The following is a 16,684-nucleotide window of genomic DNA, read 5'->3' on the forward strand; positions in this document are numbered from 1 at the left end:
CCGTTACGTTATCTCTGTGCGACGTCCACGGTCATTCTATTCGCGGTGTGTCTCCGCGGCGCCCAGGAGGTTCCACGTGATCGTCCTGAAGTGATCCTGGACAGTCCAGCCTGGAAGCTGGCGGAGTTGAAGAGATTCTCCTTGGAGCTGGGGTGTCTCGGCGCACCCTCGGGGCCCAGCGGAGGTAGGTGAAGGCGGCTCCCAGCGGGGTAGCCGAGACTCACGTCGGGCCTTCCTTGGTATCTCGTATGCTTCTCTGGGGCGTCACAGTCTTCGCAGAATGGCTAAACTCCTGGACCAGCCGCACGGGATCCCCGCAATTTCCTTTCTACCTAGATTTTCCTGCTTAACGATCACATTCTCTCGTTCAGTCCACTGTTACTAGTCCCCGGAGTAATCCGCACCCCTGCAAGGTAATGGGTAAATTTGCATCTCTGTCTGTGCTTATGAGGTCCCCTCAGTTTCGAAAGCTCCCTCCCCTGGCCCCGCCTTTGCGCCCATCTTAGTGGTCAGTCTGTTTTAATAAGGCACTTTAAAGCCACCCGAAATGCACACTTTGAATCTTTCTGGGAGCTGCCCAGTTAGAATTAAAATTCCCTTCTGAGCTCCCAGTACTGTACGTTACTTACAGAATACATTTGATATTCTGCATTGTATAGTAGTACCTGTTATTCATTTAGTCCCAGTTTCTCAGGCTCTGACCTCTTCCCCATCATGTTTTCCTTTTCCTTTTCACATCACTTCTTGCCTCCACGCGCTTGTGCTGTGTTGTGCTTCCCCTCCTCCGCCTCCAATGCTGTTCTCCTGGCAAACCACTACTTCTGCTCCTCACTTCCTTCTAAAACTTTATAGAGGGAGCCAAAAAATGTATACATATTTTAAGAAAGGAAAACGAATAAAATTGTAGTACTCAATATATACTGAGAACAAAAGATGAATACAAGTCACGTTTGACTTCTGCAATTACAAGAGGTGCTCAAAGTGGTTACCATCAGTGTCCAGACACTTTGATTACTGTGACTTACTGCTTGAGCAACCTTGACCAAAGTGTCCACTTATACACATTTTTTTGCCCCCCCCCCCCCATTTCTCTCAAGGCACAGTTATGTGCTCCTTTGCATAACTAAGGGCAAAGCCCTACAGGCTAGATCTGGCCTGGTGCCTGTTTTTGGGTAGCCAGTGAGCCAAGAATCATTTTTACAGATGAACATTTGCAGTCTCTTTGATTATAGTAAACACTAATTTTCTATGTTTATTTTTTTGCAAAAGAGGATAGTTTATTAAAAGTAAAGAGGAGCAGCTCTCTTTAAGAACGAGAGGGGGTCCCGACTGGGTGCCAGTAAACACTAATTTTAAACATGAAATAAGTGAAGTGCTATCCTTCTCCAAAAAAATCATATTATTTTCATTCATAAATAAAAAAATTGTACTCATAACTATTTTAGGGGTTTCATTAGTAAAAAATTGGAAATTCTCTTTCTTGCTATATAACTACATAATATCCTTTATTTTGCCTGTTGGCCTGCAAAGCCTAAAATATTTATCATCTGGCCCTTTACAAAGTTTGTGGACTCCTGTTCTTTAGCAATGTTCATATTATAGATGTTTGTGATGTTAGTTTTGTGTTTTCCCATAGAACCCAGCACAATGCTTCCTTTCCTTCCACAAACATTCTTCGAGCACTTTTAAAAGAAGTTTTCCGGACAGGAAATGTTCAGTTTAATGGAAAAAGAGAACATTACAATGCCAAGTGGTTATATGCATTGGCAGAAATCTGCAGTCAAGTAGGGTTATAGGAGACAGGCCCCTGACCCGGTGTAGGAGGTCAGAAAAGGTTTCCTGGGGGATGTGATCTTTGAGTTGAGCTTTAAATGATAAATAGGAAGTAGGCAGAAAGAGGTCATTCATGGCAGAAAGCACAAATGAGCAAAGACATTGAGATAAGAAAGAGCATGGTGTGGTAAGGGAATACAAGAGGTGAAGCTGGAAAGTTAAGGGCTGGATCACAGAGAGCCTTACATGCCATGTTAAGGAGCTTGGACCTTCTTTTCTGGGCATTGTTGGGCTTTGTAGCAGGTTTGCACTGTAGTTACATAACTCTGATGGGTATTTGGAAGATGGATGAGGGAGTCAGGGAGACCTTATATTGCACTATTTCAGTAGATGAGAAGATCTGAATTAGGGCAGTGGGACTACCGTGCTTCCCCGAAAATAAGACCTAGCCGGACCATCAGCTCTAATACGTCTTTTGGAGCAAAAATTAATATAAGACCCGGTATTATTTTAATATAATATAAGACTGGGTCTTATATAATTTGTAATATTATATAAGACCCGGTCTTATAATATAATATAATATAATACTGAGTATAATGTAATATAGACTGGGTTTTACATAATATAAGACCAGGTCTTATATTAATTTTTGCTCCAAAAGACGCATTAGAGCTGATGCTCCAGCTAGGCCTTATTTTTGGGGAAACACGGTAGGTGGATTGGACATGATGAAGTTTAGAAAGATTTGGGAGGTAAGAGCAGCAGATCTTTTAACTGTTTGGATATTAGAAGTGAAGAGAAAGGACAAGTCAAGGCTGATTCCAGATTCCTAGCTGGTGCCAATCACCAGTTGAAATGGAGAATATTGGAGTATGTGAAGGCACAGGCCATACCTTTCACTCACTGTATCCGTAGTGCCTAGGACAGTGGCCTTCATGTTGTAGGTACTTAAATGAACAGAAAGGTTTTTCTCCTTTTAATCACTGATTAGCATATTTCATCGAAACAGCCTTTTAAATATGTTGCACCTATTTGGTGTTACTGATACACTATTTTCAGGCTTTCCGGGATAGGTGATGAGTTGCGCCACTGGGATCACTCATCTGATAAAATTGAATCTTTTTTGCAATTGAATAGTTCTGGAAAGACATTTTGGCCTAATTACATGTCAGTTAAAAGTTTTAATTCATTTTTATCCTATTTCACTTTTATTTAGAATTTAATTTCAGAATTGTTTTATGGTTTTGTTATTGTTTAAATCTTTTAAAATTAACTTAATTTTAAGCTTCTATATCATAGCTCTTAATTTAATTTTAAGCTTTTAAATTTAATTTTAAGCTTCTGCATTAGAATATTAGCTTTATTTTCCCTCCTTCTTGGCATTTTTAGGTTTTCAGGAAGTCAGGTCCCTCGACTATGTTTTTAAAGATTAAATGTCCTCTTTAGTTTCAGGAAACTTTTGTATTTGCAGTATCACCTTCAATCAGTGAACATCCTAAGCCATTGTGCTTCTCTCTGCTTTTGCTACTGGGTTGCTAAGCCAGATTTATTCCCAGGCGTTGTAAATTGGTCAGTTAGGTGTGAGAACATTTGTGTATAGCCTCTGTGTATAGCTGAGTATATGATACAATATGGTAGCCCTGCCTTTAGTCTTCCTGCTTCTTTGAGATTGTCTCTTCTGTGTTATAATTAAATGGTTTATTGGTCACTGATCTGTAAACTACTACACAGCCTTTTGAAAGGACGCAGAGTGAAAACCATAACTATATATATTTTATGAATAACGTGTATAAAATATTTTCTTTTTCAGACAGAAGGCAGAGTCACTGTAATTATTTCTAACATCAGTTTCAAACGACTTACTTTTGGATAACAGTCCAAATATATGAAATTATGGCTGGGTATAAGCCTGTAGCTATTCAGGCATATCCTATACTTGGTGAAAAAATCACCCAAGATACCCTGTACTGGAACAACTATAAAGTAAGTATTTATACCATTTTCTCCAGCATGTGTTACACATTGAATACGCTAGAAAAATAATAACTAAAAATAATCAGAAGCTTATAGTTTGGGTAGAAAATTTGATAGCTGATATTTTTTCTTGGAATTTTATATAAAAGTCCATGCTGCTTAATCAGTTTAAACATACAAGTGTCTAGCATACACACTTAATGCCAAATGAATTAAATTTCAGAAATTGAATCTCATGTGCAAAAAAATTTTTTTTGCATATCTTAATCTAAGGAGAAAGTGATGCAAAATTCTTCTAGACTATAAAGGCTTACAAATGACTTTTTAAAAAAGATGAACAACTAAATAGAAAAATGGAAAAAGATTGGGATTGGGAGGTTAATGGAAAAATGTAAATGGACAATAAATATATTAAAATGAATGGCCTCAGCTTCATTCATAATTGAAGCAATGGAAATTAAATCAGTAATCTGGATACTGTTTTTTATCTGTTATATTGGCAAAAATGAAAAATTTTGATCATCTCTACTACTTGAGGGACGGAAGTTGATACAAACTTTCTCAAGGGCAATTTGGCATTATCTATCACGATAAAAATGCTTTTTGGCGTTGTAAGTTCCACAGGTTGGAACTTAATGAGTATACTCCTCAAGATTTGCTACGATATGTATAAAAATGTTCATTGAAGTATTATTTGTAATTTTAGAAATCTTGGAAGAAACCTCTGTCCATTAGTACTGGACTGGTAAATTAATGAAGTATCCTAAATGGATGATAAATCTATTGCTCATGAGAAAACTTGTTCAGAACAACCTGTATGGTATGACCTTTGTGTCAGTTTAAAAAATAGGTTGTTAAATGTATGCTGGTATAGGCATAGCTTTTATTTTTTTCCCAGTAACAATCACAGAAAACTCCACACCTGGAGAGAAAGAGTGGGGTGGCTTTCCAATCATATACTTACTTACGTTAATGGCAACAGGGATAGGATAGTCTGGGTGATGGGATTTGGACCTTTTTGTTCTCTTCATACTTCTGTGTTAAATACAACCTAATGTTACTAAGACAAAAAGAAATGGTCAGTAAGAAATTATATAATGCTTAAATAGGTATTACCCGTTTTAAATCTGTTAATACTCTTTTTATTTTTTTACTAAGACTCCTGTTCAGATCAAGGAGTTTGGTGCAGTGTCAAAAGTAGACTTTTCTCCTCAGCCTCCTTATAATTACGCTGTCACAGCTTCTTCAAGGGTAAATATAACATTAAATTTATTTTTCTTTTGTATAGTTTATGTTTACTACTGATCTCGAGCCATCTGGTGACGTACTATGTTTTTTTGTCTTGTTGTAGATTCACATTTATGGCCGATACTCCCAAGAACCTATAAAAACCTTTTCTCGATTTAAAGATACAGCGTACTGTGCTACTTTTCGGCAGGATGGTAGACTGCTTGTGGCTGGCAGTGAAGATGGAGGAGTTCAGCTTTTTGACATAAGTGGGAGGGCTCCCCTCAGGCTGTTTGAAGGCCATACTAAGTAAGAGACTTTCTTAATGGAGGTATAATTAACATCACTATATTAGTTTCAGGTGTACAGCATAGTGATTGGGCATTTGGGAAAATATCACATAAAAACCACATAAAAACCAACTGTCTGTATATATTGGGAAATGATCACCACTGTAAGTCTTATCTGCCACCATATAAATACAGACAGTTGGTTTTCATGTGTTCTTTTTTTGTTTTGTTTTGTAAGTACTGTTAGTTTTCTCGTCTTTGACTGAAAAACAGAGCAGTTGTAGAAGATTATGTGCTTTATTTCCTGCTTGTTCTAGACCATGGTTCAGTACTGTGGTCAGTTTGATGGGGCTCATGTATTCCCTAGAATTGTGTGTGCCATTTTAGGAAATGTACGTTTATGTAGGGAGATACTACCATATAGCGTTCATTAACTTCTCAATGAGTTCTGTGACCCGGCTGGGGTTATAAACCACTGTTCTGAAGGCAGCCTTACAGCTATTAATGAGAACTCTATAGGCCTGGACTGTAATTAGAGGTTTTCATCTGGAGGTCACGTTGGAAGGTGGATTTTCTTTCTTCTTGGATTTAGAATTTTGCCCCTTGATGAATTGAATGACCAGGGCAATTTGACATTATAACTTTGTTTTGGGATTACCGATGTCATGGCTCAAATTTGCTATTGATTTAAAATCTCAAAAGTGTTTTTTATAATGTATTTTCAGGATGGTTTTACCCTGTCAGTGAAACATTTAAAATATGACAGCAATTCATTTAACATGATCCTAAGTAGTGGCAGATTTTAGACTTTCTAAAGAACTATCCACTTTGAAATGTTTTAAATTAAAGTATCTGTGCACCAACATTTAGAATATTTACTTTCATTGAGCAACTAAGTAGAATTGTTAACATACTAGAAAATACAATTTTAAGGTTATTATTTAATACTTATTAACTCCATAATGATATTTAAATTTTTAAATTGGCTTGAAGACAAATACCTGTTTAAAGGTTTTTTTTCCTCTCATGATTTCCCTGTAATTACTCCCTAAAACTGAGCTGCATTTTTGGTATTTGGGGAAAAGGAGTGTTTTATGTTAGAAGGTGCCAGAAATACAATTTTTTAACATACTGATTCTTGATCTTTCAGAGCAGTTCATACAGTAGATTTTACAGCTGACAAATATCATGTGGTCTCTGGGGCTGATGATTATACAGTGAAATTATGGGATATTCCAAACTCCAAAGAAATTCTCACATTTAAAGAACATTCTGATTATGTGAGATGTGGATGCGCCAGCAAACTGAACCCAGATCTCTTTGTAACAGGTTGGTACACTCTTTTTTTTTTCCCTCCTAAAGTTGACATTTTTATTGTGTTGACTTTAACGTGCTTTGGGACTCTTTTGGGATATAGAGTTTAAAAAAATTTTATAAAGAAACATGTTTCTGTTTATCCAGTTGTTTTCTTTTTCTTCTTTTGGTGATTGTTTTTACTATCCTGCAAATGTGCTTGGAAACATCAGGCTGCCTTGAAAACACAAGACTGTAAGAACTCTAATGGGTTTAATACTCTGATTTTAGAACCTCCAGCAGCTAAGAAAGAAAGACAGTCTTGGTGGGTGCTTGTGCAAAGATTCCCAGATGATTCAATAGTGACAGAAGCCTGAAGATAGGAATAGTTTGAGATTCTGTGTACTATAATGTAGCGCTTCTCCAGAAATAGTCAGTGACACCAGACTTTGGAGCTGTTGTATCTTTATGAATATACATGTGTGTCTTGTTAAAAATTTCATCTAAGCTTTTCTCCTTTTAAAATTTATGTTGGAATACACATATACACATGCACACACATACACATCTATAGTTTTTGTTGTATTGAGTAGTAAAACTCAACATAATATGAAAATTGACATTGTAGGGTCATACGATCATACTGTGAAGATGTTTGATACACGAACAAACAAGAGCGTTATCTCTGTTGAGCATGGACAGCCAGTGGAGAGTGTCCTGCTTTTCCCCTCTGGAGGTCTTCTGGTATCAGCAGGTATTTCTTTTAAAAATTCCTTTCGTCAGGATTGTTGGTCTTGAATCTTGATAATTTATCAGTTACTTTTTATAACTTATCTGTATGCATTTGAATTACCTACCTAGGTTTTTCTTCAAACTATTGATTAATGGGACAGGCAGGCCGTTATCATTTATTGAGTACCTCATGTGAGCCAGGCCTATTTATATTATCTCTGATGCCCTAGCTCAGGGGTGTCCAAACTGTTTTCAATGTTTTTCACCAAGGACCATATGCGGTAAAATACACAAACAGCCGGGCCACTCACTCGAGGTGAAGTATGTATTGCTTCACCTGGTTTATTTAAGTAAACTAAATATATTTTTGGAATTTGCTGAGGGCCAATAACAAATGGATTGCGGGCTGCAGTTGGCCCGCGGGCCGCAGTTTGGACACCCCTGCCCTAGATGAACCTACAAGGAAGTTTTCTCCCTGTTTTGCAACTAAGGGAATAAATACAAGTTTTAATTAATTTGTCCAAGACAAGGTGGTCAGTGACAGATCTGCAATCCTAGAATTTGAGAGCATGCTTTGTGTCCCTAACCTAGAAATCAAAGTCGTACTCCTCCTGTTTTTCTTACTGCTAAGAGATCCGCAGCAGCTTTTGAAAACACAGTTCCTTTCAGGTCTAGAATCATGTGACTCTTGATTGAAATGGCCTTACCCAGCAAATAGCTCATAGTGCTGGAGGAGGAAATAATGTGAGGTCCGAAGGGGCCTTGATACAGTTTTCATCTCGTTGGAACTAAGGTGTTTTTTTGTTAGGTTGATCACAGTGTATTTTCAAAATTGCAATGAAGAAATAAATGGGCAGTTTTCATTTCTCAAGTCAAAATTAATGTGTTGACATTAGAAGAATACATAGGTAGTGTGAATAATTTATAGCATATATATATATATATATATATATATATACACACACACATATATATGGCTCTGTAGCCATTTTTTTTTTGCTTAACCCTGAAATTAATCTTGTTTTATATTCTTTTCCCCAGTACCTATTTGATTTCAAAATAAGTTGATAACATTGTCAGATGTATCAGTTTTTCTTGCTGTTATTTTGAGAAATGGAAATAAGTTCAAGATGAACAGGGAGAATAAGATAGCTCTATGCTAATCTCCACTGTGTCACTAGCTCATTGTGTGACCTTGGGCAATCCCTTGACTTTTGTAGAACTTGAAAATGAGAGGTTGGGCAGGATTATTGGTTTCAAACTGATCTCTCTCATGAACTGCCACATGAGGGGATACTGGGACTGTGAATTGACTTCCAGGCCCTATTTCCCAGTCAGGGATAGGTAAGAAATTTGCTCCCTTCTCCAACATCTTTTTCTACTTTACCTATTAGACTTCTGCTTAATATTTCTTTGGAAGAAAAGATGGTATATTAAAAATTCTTTTTAAACCATTGGATTAAATTGCCTTAAAGGATCCTTCCAACTCTTAGAATAAAAAAAAAGTTACAGGGAAGCTTTTCAGTTTTGTTGGGAGTCACAAAATTTTTAGGAAATGAAATCTACATTATTTATTTCCATGGTTATACAAAATTTCTTTTGAAGAATGATTTTATTATAATTTTCTTAAAATAATTTTTGGCTGTACTTTTTATTTCCCTGGGCAGTTCTGTGTACTTGACAAATACGAAATTATTGAATTGTTGTAACAGTTCTGTGAGGTAGCAGCTGTTACGAATTACATACCCAATAAATGGTAGAGTCAGCGTTGAAACCAAGCAGTCTGCCTCTGGAATCCCTCACTTAACCTCCAGGCTGTGGAAGGTCCAGTGAAGAATGCTTTTTAAATCTAAAAAATTTTGAATCTATAGGCAAAATATCAGACTAATGGTTATTTCTTTTCACAGGAGGTCGTTATGTTAAAGTCTGGGACATGCTAAAAGGAGGACAGTTGCTAGTGTCTTTGAAAAATCATCATAAAACTGTGACATGTTTATGCCTGAGCAGCTCTGGACAGAGGTTACTCTCTGGTTCACTAGATAGGTTAGCATTTTAATTTTCTTCATCATTATTAGTGTGCAGGTGTTTACTGCTTAAGCAAATGAGTTATGTCTGCAGTATTTGTGATAAAATAAATATTCTTCCAAATGATTTCCATGAAAAATATCTGTTGAGTTGAAAATAGTTTTGGCCTTTTATTTACATATAGCAAACTTATTTTCTCCCTTGATATAGTTTATTGCTTTAACTTACATACTTAAGGAATTTTATTCAACCATTCAAACATTAATCTTTTAAAATAATCTATATTCTATAATTTCTTATAAAATCATTATTGTATATTTGTACATTTTGAAATATTTATGTATATGTATATATTTTAGCTTATATTCCTTAAAATTTAAAACTTCATGTAAACTTTTTAATGTGGTCCAATTACTATTTTAAATAGGTATTAGTAGTCCATTAGTTCTGGAACAGTGCTGTCCAATAGAAATATGATGTGAGCTACAATGTATGTCATTTAAAATGTTTTAGTAGCCACATTAAAAAGGAAAAAGAAGTAGGTAAAATTAATATAACTAGATAAAATTGACTTTAGTCCAATGTATCTAAAATATTATTTCAATATGTAATCAATGTAAATATTAGTAATGAGAAACAAGAAACAATTTAAGCATCTAATACATGCCCTATGATACAATAATATTTTACAATGAATAAAGTGAAATATACTTGTGTTTAACAGGAAAATATTTTTAGACTGCCTCCATTTTAAAATTTAAATTTAAGTTAATTAAAATTAAGTAAAATGAAAAATTCAGTTCTTCATTTTCATTAGCCACATTTCAAGTGCTCAGTAGCCACATATGGCTAGAACTATGTCACAGTTCTAGAATTTACTTATATTCATCTGTTTTTGGTCATTTTATTTCCATATTTCCTTTTTACCCCTGTTAGGTAAAGGCTTGTTTTTCAACCTGTTTATTAAAAAGTATATACATTTTAAAGCTACATATATTTCTAATACAAAGGAATTTGTTATGTAAATGTATAGCACATTTTCTGCAATGGTGTTAGTAGGCAATTTGGGACTTGATTTGTAGATGTGTCTCAAAAGCTAAGTGTAAAAAAAAATAATAATAAAGCTAAGTGTAAATTAGCTCTATTTGCAGTAGTTCTCAACTCAGAGTGACTTTTTTTTTTGTCCCCCAGGGGACATTTGGCAGGAACTGGAGACATTTTGGTTGTTGTCTCAACTTTGGGGTGGAGTGCTCCTGGCATATGGTTTGTAGAGGCCAGGGCTGCTGCTAAACAGCCTACAAGGCGTAGAACAGCCCCCAACAAAGAATTATCCAGACCAGAATTTCACTAACGCTGAGGTTGAGAAACCTGTTCTTTTGACTTCCAATGTCTTTTCATTGATACTTTTCATTTAACTCAAGTTTTATCTTCAGGCAACTGTGTTTCATATGTTCTATCCTTCTGGTGGCTCATCAAAATCTTTATGAAAACATTTGCTTAGTGCTAATAAATAGTTCATTTTTAAAAGAGAGATTTCAGTGATGAATTAGTTTGTAATTAATATCACTAACCATTGGTTTTCCTCATTGTGTAAATTTTGATATTTTGTATATTTAATTTTCAAAAAACAAAATTTGCATTTTATACTCATTTCCAAAATGATTCGTGACAAAGCTTTCTTTTTTGTTAGGAAGGTGAAAGTATATAGCACAACTTCCTACAAAGTCGTTCACAGTTTTGATTATGCAGCTTCAATTTTGAGTCTTGGACTTGCAGTAAGTACTTTTAGCTTCTTTTAAAGCTTTCACTTACCTTGCCTGTTAAATGACACTAAAATGAAATATTAGGGCTTATCTTTGTATTTGAATAAGTTTTATTTTCTTCTTGCCACATGAAAGAATTGAGTTAAGACAATTGCTAAAATACATGACTTTTTTCAGTAAGTTAGCATGTGTTCACATTTTGGTCCTGCTAACTGCATAGCTTCAAACCAAGTACAGAGCTTTGTGAAACCAAGTACAGGCATTGTTAATTCTAAGGGCAGGACCTGGGAAGTTGATAAATCTCTCTTCAAAACGCTTAACTCAAGGGTTAAGTCAATTTGGCTTTCTGAGGAAAAAAACTGGTGGGGGGTGAGAAAAGGGGGCAACAAAATGAAGTATCTCCTTTTCATTGTTGACTGCTCTTTCTGCAGTGTCCACTGTCAAGTTTCATAAGCTGTTGAGGAGCAAGATATTTGAATACATCATATAAAAATCTCAATTGAAGAGGAAAATCTTATTACCAATGTTTTCTTAGCAGGTTGTAGAAAATCATGCCACCACATAATCCTTTTTCTAGTAAGAGGATGCAGAAAATTGATTTTAGAGTTTCCCAAGATGTCATTAACTGTGTATTATTATAAAACCTGCCAGTGATAATTTGTAATAGGTATAATAAGTTCAGTCAGTATAGTGGTATCCTGGAGGAAAATACCATTTTGCTCTAACTTTTTGCGTAGATTATTGTTAGGCAGAGTGTCTACATCTAAATGGAACTCTTGGTGAAAGTGTAGATAAGCAACAGACTTGTTATAAATGGTATTTTGTAGAAAAAGTAAGATAAATTATAAGTTAGGAATAGACTAACTTATTTTTCTAATTGCTGTTAGCATGAAGATGAGACAATAGTTATAGGAATGACCAATGGAATACTGAGTGTTAAACATCGGAAATCTGAAGCAAAGAAGGATTCTCTTCCCAGAAGAAGAAGGCCTGCATATCGAACTTTTATTAAAGGAAAAAATTACATGAAACAACGGGTATTTATATATTTCTTATATATTTTTTAAAGGTGAAATTTCTCAGAGTAGCCAACTCCTTTCCTGCACATTACTGGAAAGTATAGTTTACATGGCATTGAACTTTATTTTTCTGTTCTCTACCTCAGATTTATTTCCAGATTGCTAGATAGGGGGCATTACTAAAGTAATGGGGAATAAGGATGACTTTCATACCCTGAATCATAACAGTGTTGTAGTACTCGACCACATTCAAGACAGTGTCTTTCACATGCTGTCTCATTAGATCTTCTAATCGACCCGGAAAAGCAGTAGAGTCAATGATGTCCCCATTTGGCATCTGAGAGGATGGAGATAGAAAGTTGTCATTGATCCAGAATTTTATTACTGGTAACCAGAATTGTTGACTAGGTCACAATTTCTCTGATTCTTGTTTTTCTTTCTACTAAATCACATTGCCTAACATGTAAAGAGAATTGAAATGAGTAATGTTTGTTCAGAATTCAGGTATTGTCTGTGTATTATAAGTTAAAATCAGGGTAAGAACACATTGATGTGGCAAATTATTCCGTTTTCATTTAATCTATATTATGGGCATATGACCATTATTCATGAATATTTCAAGAGTACCCTGATACAAAAAAATACCATTATGAAAAAGTTTATTTTGAAGGAAACTCCATACAGATGTTGATTTTTCTCTGTAAATTTACTTTTCAATGCAGGATGACATTTTGATCAATAGGCCGTCAAAAAAACATCTAGAATTATATGACAGGGATCTGAAGAATTTCCGGATCTCCAAAGCACTTGACAGGGTCCTTGAGGTGAGTGAGGAGTGAGTGTGTGTGTGTGTCTGTGTGTGTGTGTATGTGTGTGTGTGTGTTTAAAATACATATATATTTTTTTTTCGATTTTTCACATTTATTCGATTGGATTTTTACATTCAAAATAGACACTATTGCACAAATTAAAAGATTTATATTTCTGATTAAATTACACTAAAACATATATGTATGAACATAATTTAATGCTTTTATTAGCATAATGTCCTGATACTGAAGAATCTAATTTATTTTTGTTTTAATAAATTATTAAAAAAATGTTTCAATTATAGTTGACATTCAATATTACTTTACATTAGTTTCAGGTATACAGCATAGTGGTTAGACATTTATATAATTTATGCAGTGATCCCCCCCGATTAGTCTAGTACTAGACTAAAATACATATTTTTCATTAAGATTTTATTTTTTAGAGTAGTTTTAGGTTCACAGCAAAATTGAGGGGAAGTTGTAGAGATTTCCCACATACCCTCTGCCTCCCACACACAAGTGTGGTACATTTGTTACAATTGATGAACCTACAAGGAGTGTATTTTTAAAAGAATCATTTATATTATTTGCCTTGTGCATTACCTTGACTCAAAACTGAAGATAAAAACCTATGTAGATTTGGTAATTGTTAGTAAGTTCCAAGACTGATTTTTTTCTTGTGCTGTCTTGTCTGCTCATGTTGCTGCTGAAAATTTTTCTAGCCCAGTTGTACAATAAAGACACCTGAGATTACAGTTTCCATCATAAAGGAGCTAAATCGAAGAGGAGTCCTGGCAAATGCCCTTGCGGGTCGGGATGAAAAGGAAATCAGTCGTGTTCTTAATTTTTTGATAAGGTATGTTTTATGTCCATGAAACACACATCTTTTTGCATCTGAAATCCTTTGTCTCCAAATGAGAGACATTTACTTTTAGTTTGATCTTTGTAAAGAACTGATGGAACAACTCAGTAAATCTATTAAAATTTGTAAAAACAAGTTTGCAAGTTTCAGTAAACAATTTTTGCTTTGTAGGAATCTGTCTCAGCCAAGATTTGCTTCTGTTTTGATCAATGCTGCTGAAATAATTATTGGTAAGTACTTAAAACTTGAAAAATCCTAGCATTCTTGCAAAAGTGAGATGTCAAAATATGAAATCAAATTTGGAAATCAAATCAAAATATCTTGTTTTTATCAGTTCTCTAGTACAGATTTTTATGGAGAAAACAAACAACAGTAAATCGATGCATTTTTAAGTGGAATAAAATGTCTACAGTGGTTTGACTTTGAATTGTTGGGACTAGAGTAATTAAAAAATTTTCTTTCTTAAGCATCTACAGTGATCACGACTGTTTTTTTAATGTCAGAACCTCCATGCTATACTTTTTGGAAATATTTTTTTTGAAATACATTTATTCAGATGGATTGTTTACTTTCTGTAAATCATAAATTGTAAGTACAGGTTTGTCAATGTTTTTATATTTAATATTTTTATGTTTTTCCTAAATATTGCTGTTCATTTATTCTTTAGAAAGATATTTCTCATTAATGTGTTTTCTCTCTTTCTAGATATATATCAGCCTGTGATTGGTCAGTCACCTGTAGTAGATAAAAAGTTTTTGTTACTTCAAGGACTTGTAGAAAAAGAGATTGATTACCAAAGAGAACTTCTAGAAACCTTGGGGATGATGGATATGCTTTTTGCTACCATGACAAGGAAAGAAAGCACTTCTGTGTTGCAGCATACCTCTGATGGATTTCTAGAGAGCAAGAAGATAGAGTCCTAGTGCCTGCTTACTAAAACACATTGGAACTCCTAATCTGGGGCAGATTTGATTCTATTAACTATTGGAGAGAGAATCTCTTTGGCACATGAAAAAAACACCTATTTACAGAAGCAGTTTTATGGAAGAGACTGGAGTAACAATGATTGGATAATAAGTACCTGTTTTAAGACATGGTTTTCCATGTAATAGTTCGAGTTATTCCGTGGCGTCTTTGGCTGGAAGATCTCAAGTGTCTTGGTCATAGTGCACATCCACCTTGGATGAGTACTGTATTAATTTTAATACAGTAAAGCTCAGTATCAACATTTGGGTCAGCATTCAGAACTCTGGGGAGGGTTTCACCTGGGAATCCTGCCAAAGGAATAAGACTTCATTTTTTCTATCCTGGAAAAAAAGCAACGTAACAAATGGCAACAAAAATGATTTCTTTGATCAGTGCCCTTGAGATTTCCAGGCCCCCGCTGAGCTTGCTGCCCTTCTCTTGGACATCATCACTTATCCTAGGTCACATGTTTTGCTTCGGCTGGTAATAGGACTGTATCTGTTCCAAGTGTGACAAATCACTGGTCAACTTGAAGTAATTGACACTAGTTAGACATGTATTCAGAAAGTGATAAGGCAGATGTGATACCTAAAACTTGTGCTTGCCACACCAGGTTTTCTTTTTCTTTTTTTAATCTTGACTGTCCGTATCAGAACAAGGTCTACAGAGAGACATTATTGGACCATGTGTTTTTTTTTTTCTCTTTCTTCCCTTCAAAACACAGCCTTCCTCCAAGTTTTCAGCTTGCTTCAGGTCATGGGAATGATAAAATTTGCCATTTCTCTTGTAATAAATAGTCTTTCAGCCTTTTATACATATGTTTAGAACTTATCTTGTAGGTACTTACCCCTCTGAGAAGCTTTCTCGGGTCTGTTTAGATTTTTTTCTCTATTCCCAATCATCTTGTGTTTCAGAAACTCAGGCCCAGAGTAGCTTGCTTTGGAAAATATTTGTATTTTTTAAAAAGTTCAGCATAAATCACATTTTTAAATAAAGAGATTCTTATTTTCTTCTTGGTTTTCTGAGATGTATCAATTCCTGATGGGTAGTCACTGGCTGGTGACCCTAGCACACTGATTTCACACTTGCTACCTCTCACATCTTTCCCCCAATCCTGTCCCATCTCAAGTAGTTAATTATCTCTAAGGAAATAGGCCTCGGGCTAGTAGAACACTTAAAGGAAGGGTTAAAGGAAGATTTTGTTATGGGAATCTCTTAAAATTTTAGTTCTGTGAATTCATGTTTTTTTTAAAGCAGAAAAAAAATATTTCTGTGGTCTGGTAAGGGCATATGCTCAAAAAAGGGGTCTAGTTTCCCTTTCGTGAATTGATTTAAGCAATCATAGCATCATGGCTTGTAAGAAACCAGGAGTTTGCTTCCCTGAGTATGTATAAGATTAGTCAAGTCAGAAACTGTCTTCATGTTGAGAAGAGTTAATTTATTTAAATTTTATATTTAAAAGCTTTTAAAAAAATTAACTTCATAATTATGTGATAATTCATGCACTAATAAAAGTTAGTTGAAATTCTGTCTAGAATTTCTGTCTAGTTGCCATCAAATGTGTAACGTGTGACAAGGGTTTCTTGTACATTATTTGATTGTCACCACAACCATCTAGGGTTGGGATTCTCATTTACCACTGAATCAATTGCAGTAGTGGATTCACTGGACTCCGGAAGCTTGAGTTCCTCTTCGTCTCAGCACTGAGCTGGCCTGCCTGCGGGGCCTGAAAGTACTATTCCCTTTAACAGAACCTCCCTGGGTGCTGCAGTTGTTACGTGCTGTTCTGCCTTTCAGTTTTCCATCTAATCGTTTATTAGAGATTCTCTATAGCTCAGCTTCATTCTTTTTTACGCTGGGCTCCTGTATCACGGTCTAGATGTACCGTGATCACTTTAACCAGCCTCCTCTCAATGGGCACTTAGGAAGTTTCCATTCTTTTACA

General features: G+C 35.2%; 1 protein-coding gene across 1 annotated transcript; it reads left to right on the top strand.

Annotated features, from left to right (window-relative positions):
* Positions 1-5: 5 nt before the first annotated feature.
* Positions 6-15,755, top strand: UTP15 (UTP15 small subunit processome component). The gene is made up of 13 exons (XM_033110644.1): positions 6-184; positions 3,587-3,759; positions 4,909-5,001; positions 5,102-5,286; positions 6,418-6,596; positions 7,189-7,314; positions 9,200-9,335; positions 11,008-11,092; positions 11,968-12,117; positions 12,822-12,923; positions 13,634-13,767; positions 13,945-14,003; positions 14,479-15,755. The coding sequence occupies exons 2-13, from the start codon at positions 3,670-3,672 to the stop codon at positions 14,694-14,696; spliced, it is 1,557 nt and encodes a 518-aa protein (XP_032966535.1). The 5' UTR covers positions 6-184; positions 3,587-3,669; the 3' UTR covers positions 14,697-15,755.
* The last annotated feature ends 929 nt before the right edge of the window (positions 15,756-16,684 follow it).

This window comes from Rhinolophus ferrumequinum, chromosome 7, assembly GCF_004115265.2.
Source record: "Rhinolophus ferrumequinum isolate MPI-CBG mRhiFer1 chromosome 7, mRhiFer1_v1.p, whole genome shotgun sequence".
In the NCBI taxonomy this organism is placed as follows: domain Eukaryota; kingdom Metazoa; phylum Chordata; class Mammalia; order Chiroptera; family Rhinolophidae; genus Rhinolophus; species Rhinolophus ferrumequinum.

What these genes read in the sequence shown, in the direction of transcription:
- UTP15 (XM_033110644.1), top strand. Translation starts at nt 3,670, where the DNA reads ATGGCTGGGTATAAGCCTGTAGCTATTCAGGCATATCCTATACTTGGT. An exon ending in CCCAGATCTCTTTGTAACAG is followed by an intron (nt 6,597 to 7,188) that starts GTTGGTACACTC and finishes TTGACATTGTAG; the next exon opens with GGTCATACGATCATACTGTG. An exon ending in CACTTGACAGGGTCCTTGAG is followed by an intron (nt 12,924 to 13,633) that starts GTGAGTGAGGAG and finishes AAATTTTTCTAG; the next exon opens with CCCAGTTGTACAATAAAGAC.